The sequence below is a fragment of the Nothobranchius furzeri genome, chromosome 11, assembly GCF_043380555.1.
Source record: "Nothobranchius furzeri strain GRZ-AD chromosome 11, NfurGRZ-RIMD1, whole genome shotgun sequence".
Taxonomy (NCBI): Eukaryota; Metazoa; Chordata; class Actinopteri; order Cyprinodontiformes; family Nothobranchiidae; genus Nothobranchius; species Nothobranchius furzeri.
The window spans coordinates 742,371-765,949 of NC_091751.1; the positions used below are offsets into that span (position 1 = coordinate 742,371).

A 23,579-nucleotide genomic window follows, 5' to 3' on the forward strand; every position below is an offset into this window, starting at 1 on the left:
TTATAACATTCTTAGTGTGTGATCATTATAACGTAAAAGTCAGTCACATATGATGTGGAGAGCCTGAAATGCGACCTCCTGAACAGAATTCCTCACAGAACCTGTTCACAAGCTGGATTTCACGCTGTAATGCTGTCTGTCAACTAGTGCTGCGTTAGTTAGAGCCACTGTTGCAGAATTACCGACTGACTAGCTAAATGGAGTGAACCACGTCTCTCAGACTTTGCATTTAGGTAGGGAATTGTCTTTAGAAGATGTTAAAACTTTATTTAGCTTACTCACCTCAGACTGGAGCCCGCCGTGGTGGGGGAGCAGAGTCGGTGGGCTGCATCTAAATGGCGGAAAAGCCACAGTGGGCACCGCCTCCCTCTTCAAATGAAGACGTGCAGAATCGCGGGTAAAATGCTGGTTGCAAACTACAGCAGCAGGCGGGAGATGAATGTTTTCCAGACATCGATTACGCGCAAGCACTGGCGCCTAACGTCTAAGTCCAGTGGAAAGGAGTGCAACCCCACAGAGCCACCGCAACCATACTACACTACACCTACTCACCATACTAACACGATATGGAGCACTAAACCTGAACTACTGTCCTAATTACACTAACAGCCAAACAGTGACTAAACTACACTATCCAACAGCCAAGCTAACACTTAATAAGTATGTATAACACTAAAAGCTATGCTAAAGACTAGGATATGCTAATGCTATATGCTAATGCTGAACTACGGCTAACCTCCTACACTCGCTTGCAAATCCAACTCCCAACTCGCCACAAGGCGTGGCCGAGACTCTCGTTGCTTTTATAACTTTGGCACGGAGCTGCTACGTAGTACTCTACTGGTTTACGTAGTATCTTTCTCTTTAGCCATTGGCTAAAATTTATTCAAAATGAGTCAAATTCTATGTTTTAAGTTGTAGGTGGCGCTATACTGTGGTATTTAGGCAGAAATTTTAATTTTTAAAGAAAATGCACCAAAATGCTAAAATAATGAATACACACATTTAAAACACTATTAGACACTGAAACATTTATACAGTTCATCAGCAAAAAAAAGTTAATTTAGACGTTACTTGCTCTTTAAATCTAATTCATTTTGTCATGATCTACATCACATGACCAAAAATAGGAGTTGGAATATACACTTTGCATTTTGGTTCAGCTCCTTTGAGACTAGAGTGAAGTCCTAATTAGCACTGCAAGGTTGTTACAGTGCCCCAGGCACATGGCCTGATGCATGGAGCAGACTAGGAAGTGCGTGGTGGTTCCTCCATCCAAACAGGGTTATGGTTAAGGGCTGAAGGATGAAAGTTAGATGAGGAAGTGTGCATCTGGTCTCTGGCAGAGTAATAAGCACGGGGGGGGGGGGGGGGGGGGGGGGGTTTGAGATGGCAACAGTGCTGTCAAAGGACAGCTTTTCCCTGCCTCAATACTGTTTTGGTTTTGACTTGGTTCAATGTTTGTCAGCCCGCTGGGGGTTCCTTGTGACTTGGGGGTCATAAACAATTCCCTGCCCAGCCTGGCGGTACGCTCCGCCTCTGCTCATAGTAACCCATCACTCATGAAGAAGAACCCAAGATACTTTACCTCCTCTGGTCAAGGCAGGGGTTCTCTCTCAGCTTGGAGGGAGGGAGCATCGTTCAAAAGTCTTGGACCTTAGATTGGTGGAGGTGACTCAACTCAGCAGTCCCACGTTCAGATGTGAACCACACTGAAAGTCATGGCTTAGAGATTGCAACAGAGGCGCCCTATGCCCACACCTTTATATCATGCTTATTAACACCAAGGTAGCCCTGGCAGACATTCAACCATGACTACAAAATAGGACAAATGTTAAAATATTAAACACTGTCATTGTTTTTAATGATTGTTTGTGCAGCTACACCTAAATGCATGACTGCAACGGAAAGATGATACAGAGGGGACTTCCCTCTTAGATCTGCCAGATATTATGTGGCTGGCGTGGATAATTGAGAGCTCCTGCTTTCAATGAACGCACAGGGGAAGGAAAATGGTGTGCAATTACTATTTACAGTGTTAGCCTGTGACTAACAGTTGTGGTCTATAAGGTCACATAGGACGCTGCCCTGCAGTTAAAGTCCCCGGTGTTGTGGGGTTTTGGTCTTTGTTGTTGTTAGATTTGGTTTGATTTTCATGAACACATGCTGTGGTTTACTTTTTTCATGAGAAGTCTTTAATAAATCATAGTTTGGATTTGCTAGTGCAAAAATACTCAAAACACATGGAGAACTGTTTCTTTTTGGATGCAACTGATGAAACTGGGACAAATCTCAATACCTGACGATACAGTTTGAAACTAAGTGTGAAGTTTTAACACAACACAGTCAACCTCTTAGGTTTGGTGCCTTTTAAATGCAATATTGATAAGTACAAACCAATCCAAACCAAAACACAGTCCTCTCGAAATGATCAATGAGTGATCTTTTCCTTGATCCCACAATTTCACATGATATTCTGCATCTTTGTGAGTCTTCAAAAGTCCACCCTTCCTCTGTAATTGCACATCAAAATGTTTTGCAGCTGTAGACACTAACACATGGTGCCAGCTAGGAGGAGGGCCTTGCCTGGGGCCCCATTCATGCTAGAAGAGTCTTAATAACCCAGCAGATATTTATGGAGTTTAAGAGACAAAGAGAGATTTCTGTGCATGCTTGTGTTTTTATTTTGGAGATTTTTTTTACTGTAAACATTCTTGTTATGTACACATTTTTCTATTCAACTAAATGCTCAAAAAACTGTTTCTATGTTGTTAATTACATATTATTTTTGGAGATTTGAGAGATAATTGCATTTTATTGAATTGTATTGTATTACAATGATGTATTCAGATCAGTGGAGCGAGCCTTTGCAATACTGGCCCCAAGACTGTGGAACAAACTCCCTCTAGATAATAAACATTCATCCACGCTCTGGAGTTTCAAAGCTAAATTGAAGCAATATTACACATCTCGTGAATTTTATCCCTTTTTTGTACTCTTTTGGTTTTATTGTTTTTTTTTCTGGTAATATTCTTGGAATGTTTTCATTTATTTTTATAGTTTATAGGCATTATGTGCATTTTTGATTTTATTGTTTTTATGTCTTATGACATCCATTTTATATTGTGGTCTTATGTTGTCTCTAATTTTAATGTCTATGATTTTATCACGTACTGCACTTTAGACAGCCTTGGCTGGTGGCATTAAGGTGCTAAATAAATAAATAAATAAATAAATAAATAAATAAATAAATAGGAATGCATTTAAACTCCGGAACTGCGCTGCTCTGGGTGGCTGCATGTTGGAGTAGCTCTGTTGACTATATGTAAGTTTAGCCTTTTCTTTCACATTTTTTCTTCTAGTTTCTCAAGAAAAACTGTATTTTTTTGGACATTTTACTTTTCTGTTTCTGGTGCTGTGAAGCTTGGAGGATTTTTACTGCTATTTTTTTTAGCTTTTCTCTCTTTTTGAGCATTTGTTATGATCCGTAACCATGGCAACAAGCTGGTTTACAATTCGGAGCAGCTAATTAACATGGGAAAGGCTGAAATAATACCTCAACCGAAGCCACAAATCCCAAATGAGCTAAAATGCAAGAAGCGTGGATGCAGAGCGGGAGCAAAACGGAGACAGAGAAAGAGGAAATTCAAACCATCTCTTCCATCGATCATAATGGACAACGTGAGATCACTGGCCAACAAGATGGAGGAACTCCAAGCCCTTTCAAGGACTCAGCCAGAGTTTCGGCAGTTTTGGAACCGCTGGAGGAGATAATGCAAAGAAGGATTCTCCAGAGAATCAAGAAAATGATGGACAACCCTGAGCGTTCCCTTCACAAGACTGTCCGACAACGGAAGAGTGTCTTCAGTCAGAGGCTTCTTCAGTTTGGCTGCAACACTGACCGCTACTGGAGATCCTTCCTGCCAACAGCCATTGTAATATACAACAACTCTTTGATGACTTGATTATTATTATTATTCTGAGCTACTACAGCAATCAGTTTCCCTCTGGGATTAATAAAGTATTTTTGAATTGAATTGAATTGAATTGAAACAGATTATTTTTACAGGCTAGCCAGTGAGCCTATTGGGGTCCTTCCCTTGGAGCCTGGAGGTTGCTGGGGAAAGGCTACCCCTGCAACCCTAATAAACTTATGATTGATAACAAAACAAAACAAAGCAAAAAAAAAAAAAAAAAAAAAAAACAAGAAAACCGAGATCAGTGGATAGATAATAATCAGTCTGTCATGGATTTTATCAGTATGTTTATCAATAACCCAATTTCCTATAGTGAAGAGAGAAGGAGACAATGAAGAGACAAGTCAAACAGTTATAACTGTGACATATGCACAAGGCAAAATGCCCCGAACATCTGGTCACAGAGCTTATTTATACCAAGAGATAAGAAAGTAATGAAAGTGAGAGAGAGAGTGTGAGTGTATGTGGGAAGTCAAGAATGTGTGCGTGTGTGTGAGTGGCTTGTGTGGGTGTGTCTGAATAAGTGAGCATGCAATGATAGAGCAATACATATTACATTCAGTTGATTGAATCAATGATCAAGAATTAATAAGCATAAAATTTCCATAACACAGTCCTTCTTTTTTCATTTGTGGGAAGAAAACTGCCCTACCTCATTTCAAATTCATAAACCTAAAACAGAATATTGAACTGGGTTTAACTAAAATTTGACTAATTTAGCACAAAAAGATAAATCTTTATCTGGAAAGATGGACTGAGTTGATTGTTGATTTATTATCATCGCACATATGTACACTTCACTTTAAGCTACTTTGCTGTTGTGGAATCAGGGACTAAAAATAGATGTTTACTGGTTAATACTTGATGGCACAGGGACATGGTGTTATGCTATACTGCTAAAACAAAAGTTTACATTACAAAATACATTTTAGAATAGTATAATAGAGAATATTTTTTGTTTATATTTTCTAACCCCAAACTAAAGTGTGTCATTATATTGTTATTGAAGTCAATAAAACCAAAAGGAAAACAAAAGCAAAAATGGAAATAACAAATTGATCAGACTTCTAGATATAGTGGTGTCTATTGAGATTATTCAGTTCTTTAAATTTATTTCTTTATTGTTCTGCCTGAAAAAAGATGAATTTCTGCCCGCTTTTGCCCAGAACCTGAACTCAGGTATTTGCAAAAATGAAATAATGAGTCTAGATCATAGACTGTACATATACTGGACAATTCGATTCCATAGGCTTCAATAACACGTTATCTGTCCATAATGGGAGGTGTCCACCACCGCCATTTTGACCGTGTCACAGGTTCCGTCCAGCCCAGACAATTCCATAAAAGGGAAGAGAGGAGGCGCTGAGGGTGTGGCTGTAAGGCTGGGCTCGAGTGACGACACCCAGGCGAACTAGCTACGAGCTAACCTGAAGCTAACCCTGGCTAACCCAAAGCTAAAGCGGAGGTGGGAGCCGAGCTAACGGATGTAGCCACCTAGCTTCAACCCAACCGGAGCTAACTGGAACACCCATCGACCTGAACCTCACACGGAGTTTAGGTGGAGGTTTTCTGCGCCTGTTCGTGAGAAGTACCTGTATTAAAAAAGTTTTAAATCGGTAAGTTTATAATTTATTTCCGTAATGAATACATTTTGCTTTGAGCAAGTTTTCAGTACAGTTTTTTTCGGCGCTATCACTCCTGAGTCGCACCAGCCATTAAATGTATCATGAAGAAGAGAAAATATATTTAAGTCGTATTTTGGGGGGACATTTTATTATCTTTCTTACAAAATCCGAGACCAAGCGTTTCACATTGCAACACAAGCACCGGTAACCATAACAGAATGAACAGCCAGCAGAGGAGAGGATGGCGGTGTTTCAAACCCTCCCGGCCGGCGTGTAGAGCTCATTCCTGGGCTGGAGCCGGCCCTCAGCACCCCGCCACAGGCTCTAACAGATGCTGGCGGTGTTTCATATATTTCCAAAACGTAATACTTGTTTGTATCTTGTACAGCCAGCTAGCCTTTATTCTGGACTCAGTACAATTTACCAAAAGTAAAGAGACATTATACAGATGAAGTAAGCACAAGATAACTTACTGGAAGACACAGAGTTATCATCAGAACCAGAACAAGAGCCTGATAACAGTCATGTGAAAATAACAGTTAAAAAGTATGTATGTATAATAGAAATAAAAATATATTAGAATTAGTGTAACTCACTGTGATCCAAACAATAAATCAGCCATAGCTGATTAGTAAATATGACATGAGGTTTGGGAGTTTTTAAGTTTCATTCTTTTATTAAATTTTTTTTCCTCCATAGCCATTTGGATCATTGGAGACAGCTGAGTGAGGCGTGGTGCCCAGAGAGCTGCAGAGACAACCTTGGCCTCCCTGACGTCTGTGTCTCCTGGTTCGGTTGGGGCGGACCATCGACATACATACATGTGCCGACACTGTGCCCTGTTTTATAAAATGTAGTGTTAAAAATAAATGTTTTTGCTCAATTACTGGAATTTCTTTGGTTAAGACAAAAGTGAGGAATAATCATTTACAAGTTATTTGTACAACAGGCCCATTTTAAATCCCAACAGTTTCTTAGCAGACAATAGAAATGTGTTCTTTACTAACTTTACTTGGTTTGAAAATCTTACTAAAATAAACTTGAGTGCCGTATTGCCAAACCCAATCATACTTGTTATGTAAACATTAGCTTTGTAGATATTTTTTACAGATATATATTTGTGTGCAACAAAAACAAACTTAAATAATTTGTCATTCTTTATTGAAAAACAACAAAATACAGGTATACAGAAGTGTGGGGAAATGATAATGTGAAAGTATTGCACTATAAATGAAGTGAGATGAGATGAAGGTGAGATGAAGGTGGACGCCAGCGGGCTGGACGCCGGACGAGGAAACCTGGAGACGGATCGCTCAGACAGGAAGGGAAGAGCTTCCTCTTACCTTGATGGAATTAAAGTTAGCCGTCGTCTGAACGCCCAACCGTACGGTCTGAGGTCAAAGGTCACAGGAAACACACACCAGTCAGCAGTCATACAGATGCATAAAGATAACTGTAGCCATGGCAACCAGCTGACATGTCCCCACTTTCACCAGCACCTGGTGCCTGCCGGGTCACCTGAATTCCTGTGTGATGTCAGCACGGTCGGCCATGACTGCGGCCATCAGAGGTGACCTCTGATCAGCTGAATGAACTCACCTTCCAGGGTGACGCCGTGTTAAGAGTCGGCTTCATCCTGTAAACAAACAAACAAACAAATGAGTGGTAACAAAAACACCACGTCTGGTTCTGGTTGAGGCGGAGGACAACATGCACCTTTCCAGGAGCAGAACCCAGATGTTCTTGTTGCTACAAACAGAGACGAGCAGAGTTAAACCAGGAAGTGAGAGGGACCAGCTGCTGCAGACAGGTGACGCTCACCTGAGCCGGAACCATAGGAGCCTCCTCAGCCATCAGACCTTCTGACTCCAGTTCAGATGCCACCTTGTTGATGTCCCTCAGGCGGGACTCGTTGGCCTTCAGGTCCTGCAGGACAAAAGCACCTGCTGATTATCTTGTTGCTGTCGGGTTAACAGGTCTGGTGTTAGAACGTGGTGGATAAGAATGTTCTGACGGGCCGAGGGTTCTGAACTCACCCTGCAGGACTGGGCCTGCTCCTTCAGGGCCTGGATGCTGCTGCCGTAAGCCGACAGGTCCGACATCAGGGCCTCGTGCTTCTTCAGGAGAGCCTGTGGAGCAGAACATCAGAACCTTCAGCTCGTCTGACACAAGTGGAGCTTTCTCGCAGCGATGGTCCAATCGGATCCGCCACTGTAAAACAAACCCTGCTCAGTTCACCGCAGACGCAGCTCTGCGGGTGTTTAGTGGAAAAGCGTGAGCCTTCTGCCGGCAGCCACGTGTCATGGCTGCTCTGCAGCGGGAACACACATCACAGCTTGTAAACCGTTTGAAATAAGAGCGACGGGAACACGTTTGTCATCACTTCCTGTGCGAGGCCAGCACTTCTACCCCTAACCCATGAGACGCTCAAACGAGCAACGACGTCTGGTAGACAACCGAAGGAAATGACAAATACAGAAACACTAATTATGAAGGACTGGAAAGAGAGCAAAGAAAAGCGATTGGAGTTTCTCAGGAAGGGACTTCCATACCTCGGCCGAGTCCTCGTCTTTCCCTTAGTCTGGACTTCCAACGATGGGCTCCTTCTCCCTCATCCAGGACTCGGCCTCATTAGCATCCGCAAAGTACTGCTGGGCCTGCAGAGAGTCCTCCAGGTCCTGCCTCCTCTGGGACGCCTTGGCCTTTAGCGTGTCCCAACGTCCATGAAGCTCTGACAGCTTAGTCTTCACCTCCTCACCAGCGAAGTGACCTGGACCCAAAAAAAGTGAGCCAGAACCTGCAGACACCTCAGAAACATGTCAGGACCAGACCTGCTCTACCTTCCTCCACCATGGTCTCTCCTTTCTGGGTGACAGCCTTGATGCGAGGTTCATGACCTGTGATCTCAGCCTGCAGAGCCTGGTGCTTCTTCAACAGGTTCTGGACACCAATCAGGTCCTTCCCTGAGGACACATGTTAGAGTTCAGCATTATGCAGTAGACAGACCAGTTTAACCCAGGGGTTTCTTTCTTCTACAATCTGCTCTTTAACTGTATTATTTCCTGCTATTTCAGCTGTTAACTTTATTTTTTCTCCAAGTGTTTTTCTCCCCAGAAGAAGCTACAACGATGTTCTGCTGAGCTGTGGTGGCCTCATGGAGGGGGCCATCGTCTAGCACACTGCTGCTAACCACTTAAACATTCTCCCTCTCCTGATAGTAACATTTTACTTTCTTTGATGTTGGATGTGGTGCTACTAGTTTACCCGTTTAATTATAGATTCACTAGGATAAATACAATAAAGTTTATCTCTCGCCAAATAGAATATTTACTGTGGCGAGCCCGTGAAGAGGTGTAGGAGAATGCGACAAATTTGTCTGTTAAAAAGTCTGTTATGTACAAAAAACACAATATCATCACACTATTTTGGACCGATACATGACGGTCAGGTCCGGCTTGGGGAGAAAATATGACACGTCTTTCAGGATGGACTTCATCTTTGGTAGCTGGCGAAGCCGGGAAAAGCAGGATCTAACCACCTGGCTAATGTGGGAGTCCATCCGCATCTCTGGGTCCAAAACCACCCCCAGGTTAGTGATGGTTGGCTTCACTAAGCTGCAAAAACAGGGTTGCAGGACAGGACTAACTGCAGTGGGAGAGGGAGGAACAAATATTCCAGTTATAAATATTAAATATTTGAACAAATAAATATTTGTTAAAAGGAAGAAACTGATGATGACTTTAAGATTAGAGGAATGTTCTAGAACGGGTCTGGAACCAACGATGGCCCTTTGGATCAAATTTGGATTAAAAAAATAGCTCATGATTTTATTTATGGATGGAATAAAAATACAGGTTGTAAGCATCTTCTCAGTATCTTCATGTTGCACGACTTTCCACAGCAGAAGGACACAAAAACTGCCAGAATTATGATTAGAAAGATTTACGTTTTAATCTCAGAATCCCAATTTTTCCCAGAATCTTCACATTATTCTATGAATTCAGAGAAAATATACATTTTTCAGAGGTCTCGCTCCCCTGTTGTGGATATTTCTCAAAATTCAACCATTTTTTCTTTTCAAAAGCTTTAGTAAGAGTTTGGACTCTAAACAAGTTTTACTTTGCAGACTGCTTGTCTACACCTTCATCAGATCTGCTCATAATAAAACATTTGGGTTATATTTAATGCCCAGGAAGATGCTCTTCCTGGGCATTAAGTTATCAAAAACAGATAAAAGTATTTTTTACCATAATTTTAACTGCTATCAGCTGATAAAAATAATAAAAAACAGCCTGATCATTAAAGGGGTGTAAGTGAAACCGCGCGGATCACACAAACCATCATGCTGTCTATATGACTTTGAAAATATATAGTTTAATTACAGTTTGAGTTATTTGACATCTGTATAATGTTTATTATTTTGTTTTTTCCCCCTAAATGCCTAACGTTTCAGTTTAACATGAATATTAGTCATTCATCACAATACATAAAGTTACACATTTTAAATTTTAATAGGGGAAGACTGCAGGAGGGAGCGGTAAAATACAGAAATCCCCAGCAAAAACAAGAAACTTTACGAGTCTGATGAAACCCGCTGGAGTTCCTTCAGCAGGCCTGGTGGCAGCTACAACGGCCCAGTGGCTGTGCTTGGTCAATGTTATCGAGCTCAGTCCGGCTCGGCCGTGAACGAGCCGAGGCGACATCCTGCTCTGCTTAAGAAGAGGTGTTATTTTCCGCTTCAGAAGAAGCGTCCGTGTTTTACGCTTTCTCAGAGACATGTCACGTTGCTAAGTTGTTAGCGCCGCGCGCTAACACGTCAATAGTGCAGCATAGCCTGCTGGAGGTTTTAAGGGTTCAGATGAAAACACCCTACCACTCAGGCTGCTTACACATCGATATTAAGTTGTCGCTGTTGCGCTCATGCCGTAATACGGTAGATGCGGTTAAAGCCAGACATGAAAAACTCCACGAGCGGTCAGACCGCACAGCAGCTAGGCGCAGCAAGTAGGCGCCGGATCGGTCAGGCTGCCCGGCCTGACCGCTGGGGATTACCGGATGGAAGAATGGACACAGAAGTCTCCCTCTTAGCGCTCCGTCATATTTCAACCCATTTTTATCTTAAATGCACTGGGTTTTACCCTATTACCCATCTAAATATGCCCTATTAATTATTTTACCGTATTTTACATTTAAATTTCATGGTTAAACAGTACATGCTACATGTTAAACTGATAGTTAGCTAGCTACTTCGGTAAACTCAGCTAGTTTAAAGGTGGCAGTGACATAAAATACGAATATAGATTTTAACTTACCGAAAAAAATGAAGTGGAGACTCCTTGGACGCTCTATTAGTGCAATTAATACCACTGCAAGTCATTTTGTCCAACAATTGCACCAATAATATCCAAAGAAGAATACACAAACACAGAGACTCAAAATGCCGGAGCAGTTTCCAAGCCAGACCGAGGCTGTACTGAGGCCTTTCCACGGAGCTAGCTCTGTGGTCACGTGGGTCTGAGGCGGCGGTCACGTGTGTCGGATGCTCATTAATTATACAGAATTTTAGGCTTTCAATACACTTAAACAGAAGAGTTAGAAAAAAATTCACCCCCCTCAGAGTTGTCATGAGTATAAACTAGATAATTTAGACAAAAAACATGTTTTGGCACCAGGCTGTAAACATGTTTATTTCTGCTGTGAAATCGGCATTTTTAACATGGGAGTCAATGAGGATTTGCTCGCTTCTGGCACCAGCCCCCAGCGGATGAGGGTGGAACTGCAATTTTTCTTACTTCCGGGATGGGACCATTTTCTGAGCGGCATTGTGGGGGCTTGGTCTAGATTAAGAATATTTGAAGCTTTGGGCAAAATGCCACAAGAAAAATAAGTAATGGACTTTTGGTTATTAAAAGGTACGGCTGAGAAGTGTAAGGCTTGACTCGAGCTGAGCTGAACCGGAGCGAGAGTTTGGATTGTAGCGTGTGTTTTGACCCAAGCGCGGAGTGACTGACGCCGGGCAGATTGACACGCGTTTGCTCTAGGAGTCAAACCGTACAAAGCTGGTGAGCACGGCAGCTCCAAAAGGAAACAAGCTGACATACTGTGAGTCGGCAGGGTGAGTGGCTCGGACTGATCTGGTCAGAACAGGCTGAATGATCGGATTGGGTTTGGTCAGAACTCGGAGCGTAGTTCGGTTAGAAACGATGACTGAGTGGTTTGGTGTTGAGCTGTACTTCCTTATGTAGATGTGGGCCGGAAGGCTGGTGCTGGGAATGCTGGGTAGTGGAGTTGGTTGGGCTGAGCGTGTGTGGGATCTTCCGGGGCAGGATGTCGTGGGTTGTGAAGGAGGCAGCATGACAGGACCCCCCACCTGAGGGACGGTCCCAGAAGTCCCAGGGCGGCGGGCCCAGAAATCCGAGATGAGCGAGGGGTCCATAATTGCGCTTGTCGGCTCCCAGGAGCATTCCTCCGCATCGTAATCCACCCAATCCGCCAGGTACTGCCAACCTCTGCCACGGCGACAGGTGTCCAGCAGGCGCCGCATGGTGAAAATCCCATCCTCGCCAACCCCTCAAGGCAGAGGCTCGGGATCCGGAGGAGGAGCGAGGGGAGAAGTCCGTACAGGCCTCAGCTGGGACACATGGAAGACGGGATGTATTTTGAGAGGCCTGGGCAGGCGGATGCGATACGCCACCGTGTTTATGACCTTCTTCACCGGGTAGGGCCCCAGAAATCGTGCAGCGAGCTTCCGGGAACCAGCGGGCAGGCGCATGTTCCGGGTAGATACCCATACCCTGTCGCCAGGTTGGAAAGTTGGCCCTGTCCATCTGCTTGGCTGTGGGCAGGCCAGGAAGCACCACCAGGTGGACCGCCTTCGAGAATCTGTCCACGATGGTTAGGATGGTCTCGAGCTGGTTGACAGGAGGTAACCCCGTGACGAAGTCTAGGCCGATGTGGGACCATGGTCGGTGTGGTATTGGGAGGGGTTGTAGAGCTCCAGTTGGGGGTTGGTTCGGGGTCTTGGAGCGGGCACAAGTGGAGCAGGCGGCCACGTATTCCTTGACGTCTTTGGCCATAGAGGGCCACCATAGAGCACGTCGCAGGAACTGGAGTGTTCGGGTTTCCCCTTGGTGTCCAGCCAGGCGGGATGCATGCCCCCAGGCCAGGACTTCAGAGCGGCAGGTGGAGGGCACATAAAGCCGGTCGGAGGGCGCATCGGCAGGTGTGGGTTCGGGGGGCAAGGCAGCCCAGATGGTGTCCTTTACTGGCCAGTGGAGAGCTGCAATGAACCTCTGGGCTGGGAGTATAGGTGGCGGTTCCCGGACGGGTGCAGATTGGGTGTAGCGGCGGGAGAGGGCGTCAGCCTTCAGATTCTTTGAACCAGGGTGGTAGGCCAGGTGGAAGTGGAATGGTTCAAAGAACAGTGCCCAGCGGGCCTGACGGGGATTGAGTTGCAGAGCGTTCTGGATGTGGATGAGGTTTTGGGTGGTCCGTCCAGATGGTAAATGGGTCCGGTGTACCCAGGAACCACTGCCACCATTCCTCCAAGGCCCATTTAATGGCCAGGAGTTCCCTGTCACCTACCCCGTAATTACTTTGGGTTGGAGAGAATTTACGGGAGAAGTAAGCACAGGGATGAAGTTTATAATCGGGACCGTGTTGGGACAGGACCGCCCCTGCCCCCACCTCAGAAGCGTCCACCTCCACTACAAAAGGCTTCATTGGGTCCGGATGTACGAGGATGGGGGCAGTGGTGAAGCGGTGGACCAGGGTGTGGAAAGCCTGTGTGGCCTCAGGAGTTAGACGGGATGGGCGGGTCTGGTTTGATGTTTTGGTTAGGGCAGTGAGAGGGGCCGCGATGGAGCTGAAACCTCGTATGAAGCGGCTGTAGAAATTCGAAAAGCCCAGGAAGCTCTGCAGCTGCTTCAGGGAAGTAGGTATCAGCCATTGGGCCACAGCCTGGACTTTCTGGGGGTCCATTGAGAAACCCTGAGATGAGACGATGAACCCCAGGAAGGAAATGGTTTCCTGATGAAAGGCACACTTCTCCAACTTACAGTAGAGCCGGTTCTCCAACAACCGGGAAAGGACTGCTCAGACGTGTGTGACATGTTCCTCTAGGGTTTGGGAATAAATCAATATGTCATCGAGGTAAACGAAAACCCATCTGCCCAACATGTCCCTCAGGATGTCCGTGATAAGGCGTTTGAAAACTGCTGGGCTGTTGCACAAGCCAAAAGGCATCACTATGTATTCCCAGTGGCCTGTCGGGGAGATGAAGGTGGTCTTCCACTCGTCGCCTTGCTTTATCCTGACTAGATTGTAAGCACAGCGCAGGTTCAACTTGGTGAAGATGGTGGACTGGGACACCACGTCCAGGGCGGTAGTCATTAAAGGCAAGGGGTGACGATCGCGGACCGTGATCTTATTTAAACCCCGATAGTTGATGCAGGGTCGAAGACCCCCTTCCTTCTTCTTCATGAAGAAGAAACCTGTGGATCCTGGCGAGGGGGAAGGGCGGATGAACCCATGTTGAAGGGCATCGGTAATATAGGCATCCATGGCCTGAGTCTCTGCTGGAGAAAGGGAGTACAAGCGGCCCCGAGGGGGAACAGAACCGGGCAGGAGTTTTATTTCCAGGTCATAAGGGCGGTGAGGAGGCAAGACAGTGGAAGGGTTCTTTGAAAAAACCTGAGCCAGGTCATAATAACAGGAGGGGAACTGTGACCTGTTGACATCCTCAGGAACCGGGTGGCCAGGCTCTGAATCGGGTTGAGGAGGTCGATGAGAATGGCAGGCAGCACCCCAGGTAAGCACTCAGCCAGATGACCAGGATATCTGAGGATTATGGCGCAGGAACCAGGAGTGACCCAGAATCAGGGGGGACAAAGAAGCTGTCACAATAAGGAACTGGAGAGTCTAGGAGTTGGAAAGAATGTCCATGCGGAGACCAACCATCTCTTGGCGGATTGGATAGGGTTTGATGGGGGTTCCATCCACGGAAGTGACGGGAATGGTCTGGTAGAGGGAGGACAGGGGAACCCGAAGTTGAGAGGCGAGATCCTGGTCCATGAAACAGTTTATGACCCTGAAAGAATAAACAACACCTTCAGCGACTTTTACCAAACGTTGTACTCACCACAGATAAACTCATCAGATAATGAGATCAATGAGTTCCTTGACAGGATAAGACTTCCTAAATTATCAGACAGCCAAGTTACAGTCCTGGACTCGCCACTAACATCAGCGGAGCTCCAGGAAGCCCTTAAATCCATGACGAATAGGAAAGCTCCAGGTCCAGACGGGTTTCCAGCAGAGTTCTACAAAGAATTCTGGATCATTCTGGCTCCAACATTTTTCAGAATGGTGAGGGAAATCGAAGAGAGCGGCAGATTACAGCCAAACATGAATTCAGCCAATATTAGTCTCTTGTTAAAACCAGGCAAAGACCCAGCATTTCCAACCAGCTATCGCCCAATTTCTCTTATTAATGTTGATCTCAAAATAATTTGTAAAGCCCTGGCAAAAAGATTAGAGAAGGTAACCCCCTTCATAATACACCCTGACCAAACTGGTTTCATTAAGGGTAGACAGTCATCCACAAACTCACGTAGATTATTTAATTTGATAGATTTCTCTTACAGTAGAAACATAGAAACTAGTATATTATCTCTAGATGCAGAAAAAGCTTTTGATAGAGTTAACTGGAAGTTCTTATTTGCAACTTTACATAAGTTTGGCTTTGGAAACTTCTTCATAAACTGGCTACAAACATTATACAGTTCACCAACTGCACGTGTCAGGACGAACGACCAAATATCAGCTAGCTTCGGTCTTCAGAGGGGGACCAGGCAGGGATGCCCACTCTCCCCCTCACTATTTGCTATCTTTATCGAACCACTAGCAGCAGCAATTAGGCAAACAACAGATATTAAAGGGATAAAGTGTAAGAAAATAGAACATTAGATCAGTCTTTATGCAGATGATATTTTACTCTTTCTCCAGAATTCTCAATCGTCTCTCTCTCATTCAATAGAACTGATAAACTCTTTTTCAAGAGTTTCAGATTACTCTATAAACTGGTTAAAATCCACAGTTCTACCAATTAATTTCTCTTTTGTCAATTTGCTTAATACACAATTGGAGTCAGGGAATATCACATACCTGGGAATTAATGTCTCTCCCAAGTTAGCAGATCTAACCAAACTAAACTACATCCCACTTTAAAAGAAAGTGGAAGATGATCTTGCAAGATGGAAATCCTTACCAATATCACTCATGGGGAGAGTTGCTACAATTAAAATGATGGTCTTACCCAGAATAAATTACTTATTTTCAATTATCCCAAACAAACCTCCAGCTGACTGGTTTAGATCTCTGGACTCCTCAATTACTAAATTCCTTTGGCAGGATAAACCTCCACGAATTAGCTTAAAAACGCTTCAGAAGACCAAAGACAGAGGAGGACTAGATCTACCCAACTTTTATTATTATTTCTTAGCCAACAGGCTGCAATATATACCAAGATGGTTGCAAGATAACCCACTAGATGAGTCCTGGTTAGATATAGAACAGACACTTTGCAATACGATAGAGCTTTCAGACTTACCATTTATTAGCTCAAGCATAAGAAAACATTAAAGCTTCAAAAGTATTAGTTTCAGCACCTCTCTGACAGCATGGTGGGAGTATCTTAAAATGACAGTCTTCACTAGTACCATGCAGATGCACACCTATCTGGAATAATCCTGATATTTTGCAAAATAACAAAATGATGAACCTTCCGGACTGGAAAAATAAAGGAATCCTATACCTGGAACACATTTATGAAGGATTGGACTTCATCCCATTTAATAGAATAGTCTTCCAATTTGGAATGGATAAGAATAGCTTTTTAGAATATCACCAAAGTAAATCTGTAGTCAAACAAAAATTTAAGCTCAATAAAATAGAATTACAAACACCACCAAGGGTATTAGACTTTTATAATCTCAAACCCCCCAAACTACTGTCTAAAGTATATAAGACACTGTCCAAAATAGACGATAGAACTGCAATCCCTATTGAAAAATGGGAGGTGGATCTATCAGTTAGCTTTGACCAGGACTTCTGGTCCCAAACTTGTTTAAAAACTTTTAAAATGATCAGACACTCCAATTTACGATTAATTCAGTACAAAATTCTACACAGAGTACACTATACAGGTCATCGGATGTTCAGGATGGGGTTTGTGTCGTCTGACACCTGTACACACTGCACAAACAACATTCCTGACAATTACATTCATGCTCTGTGGTCCTGTCCACCTGTCCAGGAATTTTGGGGTAGAGTATGTGAGGATCTGTCAAAATCTCTGAAATGTCATATCCCAACTTCCCCTTCTCTTTGTTTACTGGGACAGCTGCACGAAGTCCCGATTGAAACATCTGTGGTTCACGTGGTTCTGACTGCCATATGCATCGCTAAGAAAACTATCCTCTTGATTTGGAAAAATAGAGAAACTCTCTGCATTAACCAGTATAGAAATCTTTTGTTAGATCATATTACACTTGATATAGCCTCTGCTTCCACTTCAGATCAATCTCTCTGGGCTCCTTTGATCGCTTCCATCACATAGCGATGATGGGGGACCATTGATGTTGTCCTGCGGGATGATGTGGGTGGGGGGGTGGAGGGTCTGAGTTTGGAGTATCCGGATGTTCCCTGGAGGTGGGTTCACTGGGGGTGTCTGGGACTGGGGGGCCATTGCCTCCCCCCCTCTGGAGGTGCTTGGGTTGCCTTGGGGGGTGGACTGCTGGCGGTCGGGAGTGGGGCCCCTTGGAGGTCTTGGCGGCGGCCATGGGTCACTGCCTGGCAGCTGCATTGCCCCTGGGGGGTCTGGGTGGGGCCCTCGGGGCCCACGGTGTGGTGGTGGCCGGCCCTGTGTGGGGATCTGGGCGGGGCCTTGGGGGTCGGGTCCTGACATGTATGCTGCCGGGAAGAAGGCAGGAACATGCAGCAGTGCCTGGCCCGGGTTCAGGGGCCTCATGTAGACCTTGGCTCCTCTGCTGTTCCATCACAGGGGAGGGGGAGGTCCAGGAGGGGGAGGACCCAACCTTACCTGGATGTCCTATGTCTTATATATTCTGGAAGTTGTGCAAATGCAGGGATGGTCATAGATTTTCTGCTGGGGTGGGGCTGGGCTGGTGCCCTCGGACTCCGTGGGGCTCTGTAATGCTGCTGCGTTGGGCCCTGGCAGGATGGGCTGGGGTCTCCATGCCCTTGGTGGCAATTTGACAACAGGGGTGCCTATTGGGGCCAGTGGGGGAGCTGGCTCCCTGGAGGGCTAAGCCCAACCAGCCGTTCCTCCCCATCCCCGCTTATTTCTCTCCTCCTGCTCCCTCACATCATCACACAAACATACACATAGGACCTTGGGGGGTGGACAAGTCAGGGAGTGCGGGTATGGACCCCATTTCCGCATTCCTGTGGCAACCTGCCCCCCAATTTTATTTGCACCTTATACACTTCCACCGACGACATTTTAGAAAAGTTGGTTTTAAATCAACTAAATGATTTTATAAACACTAATAATGTCCTAGAGAAATTTCAGTCTGGTTTTAGGGTGAACCACAGCACCAAGGCAGCCCTTCTGAAGATTTTAAATGATTTAGAGTAAATTATGATAAACGGAAGTTGACAGTGTTGGTCCTACTGGATCTAAGTGCTGCCTTCAATACAGTAGACCACACTATTCTTTTAACTCGTTTACAACAGACCGGCCTCTCTGGTGCTGTACATAGATGGTTCACATCCTACCTCACAGACAGGACTTTCATGGTGAGTTTGGATACCTGTTCCTCTAGGGTCCGTGGGATTACATGTGGTGTGCCCCAGGGTTCAGTTTTAGGCCCAGTGGTGTTTAATCTTTATATGCTCCCTCTTGGAGGAGTCATCAGGAGACACGGGGTTAACTTTCACAGTTATGCTGATGATACATAGTTGTACATCTCCGTGTCTCCGGATGACTCTCGGTCAATGGATGCACTTTTTAACTGTATTTTAGACATCGAATCCCGGATGGCAGAGAACTTTCTCCAGCTCAACCAGGACAAAACTGAAGTTTTAGTCATTGGTCCTGAGGCCCAGAGAGAGAAGCTTTTACCAAAATTACAATCTCTGTCTTTTAATCCATCTGAACAATTGAAGAACCTGGGTGTGATTTTTGACTCTGAGCTGACTTTTATCCCACACATTAAAAATATCACAAAAATAGGTTTTTATCATCTAAAGAACATCGCCAGAGTCCACCCTGTTCTCTCTCGGGATAATACGGAGACGTTGATGCACGCTTTTATCATCAATAGGATAGATTACTGCAATGCCCTGCTTTCTGCTCTTCCCAAAAAGAGCATCTCAGGCTTACAAATTCTACAAAATTCGGCAGCACGTGTCCTGATGAAGACCAGGAGGCGGGAGCACATGACACCAGTTTTGAAATCACTGCATTGGCTCCCCGTATGTTTCAGGATCAATTTTAAGGTTCTTCTAATGGTTTTTAAGTGTCTTAACGGTCTTGGGCCTTCTTATCTCTCAGAACTGTTTTAACCATATGAACCCTCGCGGCCTCTGCGCTCCTCTGGCAGGCGTCTCCTGGTCATCCCTAAAGTCAGGACACAAACTCACGGCGAGGCGTCCTTCCAGTGTTACGGCCCTCGCCTCTGGAACGAGCTGCCAGAGGACCTCAGGGCCGCAGAGAACGTTCATGTTTTTAAGTCCAGACTCAAGACCCGTCTTTTTAGGTTAGCTTTTATCTGAATATTTACTACAGTTTCATTCCTCGTTTTACATGATTATATTTTATTACTTGCTTTGCATGTTCTATATGATTATATTTTAGCACAGTTTTATTATTTAAATTATTATTTTACTGTCTATACGATTTTATTTATTACTTATTTTCTAACTTTTGTCATTTATATTAGCTCTTTTATTATATTTTTACTCATTTTAATCCAGTGTTTCCTCTGTAGGGGCCCTCTGCCCCGGGAGCGGTGGTCGAATGTAGCTTCCTGGGCGCTCTATAGGTGGGGGTCTATGCTCCCCCTCCACTGAGACTTAAGTGTGGAAGACCTGATGCTGCCGGGACAGGCGGCTCCTCTGATGGCGTTTCCTTGCGTTACCATACTTGGCTCATCTGGACTCAGCCTAATATAATTTTTACTTGTGTGTGTGTGTGTGTGTGAGTCTGTGTGTGTGTGTGTGTGTGCGTGTGCGTGTGCTTGCATATGTTTGTAAATGATTTTAACCTGTTATGGGAATCTGGGGTCATTTTGTAAAGCACTTTGAATCACACTTTGTTTGAAAAGCGCTTTAGAAATAAATTTGATTGATTGATTGATTCCACGCAAACACACACTTAGGGCCTTGGGAGTGAGCACATTCAACGGCATTTGGCAGGGGGATTTCTCAGCCTCCTCCCGAGTGCCGGTGCCCACTTCCAATTTTAAACTGCACTTAGACACTGATGGCTGTAGGTGCAAGTGGGGTGGTGCGGTGGCATCAGCTGGCATAGGCCAGACAATGCCCGCACTGCCCGCTCACCACAGCCATGGAATACACCTCATCAACACACAACACTATATTGGAGCAGGCGAAGGGAGACTAGGGGTCTTAGCCACCTCTGCTGTTGCTTGGCTTCCTGGGGTTGGAGGCTAGGAGGGAGATCTGGCCATCTGGTTGGGGTGTGGGGTGGTGGGTTGCTGTGCTCAGCGTTGGGCGGGGGAGCCTGCTCATCAGCACCCCAGCAGAAAGGGTCAAACTCTGGTTACCGGTGATGGTTGTACCCCATGTGCAGCAGTACCGGGACCAGAGGGAATAGGGTGTGTATGGGGAGCATGAGTGGGTGTCCGGCGGGCATTTTTGTAAGTCTTGGGTTGTATGTGCATGTGTGAGCATGAGGGAGGGAGTGTGTGACTGTGTTTGTGTATGACTGTATATGTCAGGTGGGGCCTTTGACTCCTCCCCTCTACTGGAACTTCTTTTGATGATATAGATCTTCGTCCCCCCTCCCCCTGCCACACCTGGTGTGGGGTGTGGTGCCTTGGTCTGCCTGAGTGTTCGTGGCAACCGGGTCAGGGGGTTTAAGATCTTTGGCACCTGCCTGGTCAATCCCGGTGGCTGCCTGGTGGGGTCTGGGTCCCTGGGCTCTGCTGGGTCCCCGGCGAGGGTGGTCGCCCCTGGGTCCCGGGTCGCTGGGTCCTGGGCTCATTCGGCTAGGGGGTGGGGGGTGGCGGGCGGGCCTGTGGGCTTGCCGCTGATATCTCCCGGGACTCTGCTGGCTGCTGGTTGTGGCCCCCCGGGGCGATCCTCTGCGCCTCTGGAGGGGGGCGGGGTTCTTTCTGGTTGCAGTCTCCTTGGGGTTCCTGTGTTCTGGGGCAGCGCCTGGATCTCTGGGACTTGGAGCTCCCCCCGTCTCCTACGCATCTTTGGGGGGCGGATCTGTGGTCCCTCACACTCTCTGTTGGACGCTCCTATAGAGAAACCTTACATAAACAAGCGCGTGTACACACACAGGTGCTCACATGGTGCTCTCAAAAGTATGGACTTGGGCACGTTAAACACAGGTCTTAAGGCTGTCGTTGCCACTAAATGCACTATGATTTATTATCGTGTGATTGTTCAGTTAAACAATGTTGATTTTATATTTAATCATCACGTTGACGCAGTGATAGCTTGCTCCTGATGTATTGTTGTGTGTCCCTTTTTTTCTGCTCTTCTCTTTCTGCCGGTCTAGAAGCAGACTCTTGTTCATTATTGTTTATTTTTGTGGAACCCCCCTTCCCACCTTTTGTCTTTTCCTTTCTCTTTCACCTCGGTCTCCGTGTCTGGTTGGAATTACAAAGCATTCAAAAACAATAACAACAAAATTTGAAGTATCAGGTGTGACATTTAAAGCAGACGCTTTGATGCTCCACCTGAGAGTAAATCTGTAAGGCTTGTTACCAGCATTCAGACGTCAATTCTGCTTGCTTCACAGCCAGACAGGACACGGTAAAAAAAATAAAAAATAAATAAAAACAGTCGGCTGCTCTGGAGTCCAGGAGCGCCTTTAGCTCGACGGGTCCCTGGGGAAGATGAAGGGTGACTGTGAGCAAGGTGCGGGTCGAGGGGGCGCCGGCTACTCCAAGTAGGACCCCTCTGCTACTGCCTACTTGGAGTCTGCGTTTCCCGGCTGGAGGGGACAGGTGATACGTCGATGTCCAGGAGAACCACAGTAGGCGCACAGCCCCTCCCTATAGCGTCTCTCTCCCTCCTCTGGGTTCAGGTGTCCCAGCTGCATGGGTTCGTCAGGGGACAAACTGGCTGGGCGAGAATGGGCCGGCGCTGAGGCCGTTGCCACTGGCGGTTCAGCGGGTTGACGGGTAAAAAGACGTAGGTCCATTTGTAGAGTGAGGTCGGCCGCCTCGTCCAGGGTCTCTGGGGTCTCCCTCCCTATCATCCCGTCTCGGATACGAGGGGAGAGCCCCTCAAGGTAGACTGCTTTCAGTGCATCATCCCCCCATCTCAGTTTGGCGGCCGTGGTTCGGAACCGGGACGTGTACTGGGCCACAGTCTGACTACCCTGTCGGAGCTGAAGGAGTTGGGCCTTCGTTGATATCTCGCCGCTGGGGGGAACAAAAGCCCTCCTCAGTTCGGCCACAAAAACATCATAATCATTCCAGGCCTCCGACTTCTTGTTGTACAGGGCTGCGGCCCACTCCTGAGCTCGGCCGGTGAGGAGGGAGGTGAGCAGCGCCACGCGGGAGCGGGTTGTGGCATAGCGGTGGGGCTGACACTCGAAGGTCATGGCGAGTGTGGCTAACATGCCCTCAGGGGAGCCGTGCGTTCAGTCCCACTTCTCCAGGAGGCTGAGGATCGGTTCCTCCCGTTCTCTGGAGGTCTGCTGCTGCTGCTGCTGCGCAGCGGAAAGCTGGAGAACTACTGTGGCTATGGACTCCACTTTATCAGCTAGGCGTCCCAGAGTAGCTCCCATCTGGACCACCTGCGATCGCAGGGACTCGAACTCTGCTGGGTCAATATTGGACTCAGTCATCCTGTAAGGCTTGACTTGAGCTGAGCTGAACCGGAGCGAGAGTTCGGATTGTAGCGTGTGTTTTGACCCAAGCGCGGAGTGACTGACGCCGGGCAGATTGACACGTGTTTGCTCTAGGAGTCAAACCGTACAAACCTGGTGAGCACGGCGGGTCGGCAGGGTGAGTGGCTCGGGCTGATCTGGTCAGAACAGGCTGAATGATCGGGTTGGGTTTGGTCAGAACTCGGAGCGTAGTTCAGTTAGAAACGATGACTGAGTGGTTTGGTGTTGAGCTGTACTGCCTTATGTAGATGTGGTGGGTGACGTGGGCCGGAAGGCTGGCACTGGGAATGCTGGGTAGTGGAGTTCGGTTGGGCTGAGCGTGTGTGGTATCCTCCGGGGGAGGATGTCGTGGGTTGTGAAGGAGGCAGCATGACGAGAAGAGCAGCAGATCATGTGGTTGGTGAGACAGAGACTAAAATAAGCCATTCAAACCTCAGTGAAGGAAGCTAGGGCTGACAAGAGTAAGGCGTACTGTTGCCATAGCCAGGAGCTTATGCATCATGGGCATTTTCAATCAGTTGTTACATAATCCCCTCATCTCCCATCTGACAAGTGATTAGTCTGAGAGGAGTCATAAACCCTGACATCTGGCATTTAGATTGTAGTACCTGACTGCCAGAGACAAATGAGACCGTGGTCACTCAAATTTATCGTGTCCATATAACGGAAATCTGAAAATATGAGCAGGTGCAGCCCTATGACTACTAAAAATTATACACTGGTATAGTCATCGGCTAACACGTTGGCAAAGTCTGAGTGTTTGGAGAATTCTTCACCTGATGCTAAAACAGCAGCACATTGATGATGACCACCTCCACACGCTGGTATATGAAGTTGTGTTCATAAGAGCGTCAAAAGAAC

At 46.2% G+C, this 23,579-nt stretch overlaps 2 protein-coding genes across 2 annotated transcripts in view; both read right to left on the reverse strand.

Moving 5' to 3' along the window:
* LOC139073049 (uncharacterized) overlaps positions 1 to 23,579 on the reverse strand; it is a 725,027-nt gene that overhangs the window by 231,067 nt on the left and 470,381 nt on the right. The window lies entirely within an intron of this gene.
* Positions 6,783 to 8,292, reverse strand: LOC139073050 (spectrin alpha chain, non-erythrocytic 1-like). The gene is made up of 5 exons (XM_070556002.1): positions 8,155 to 8,292; positions 7,639 to 7,731; positions 7,424 to 7,528; positions 7,202 to 7,351; positions 6,783 to 6,993 (listed from the first exon to the last, which is right to left on the reverse strand). The coding sequence occupies exons 2-5, from the start codon at positions 7,702 to 7,704 to the stop codon at positions 6,916 to 6,918; spliced, it is 399 nt and encodes a 132-aa protein (XP_070412103.1). The 5' UTR covers positions 7,705 to 7,731; positions 8,155 to 8,292; the 3' UTR covers positions 6,783 to 6,915.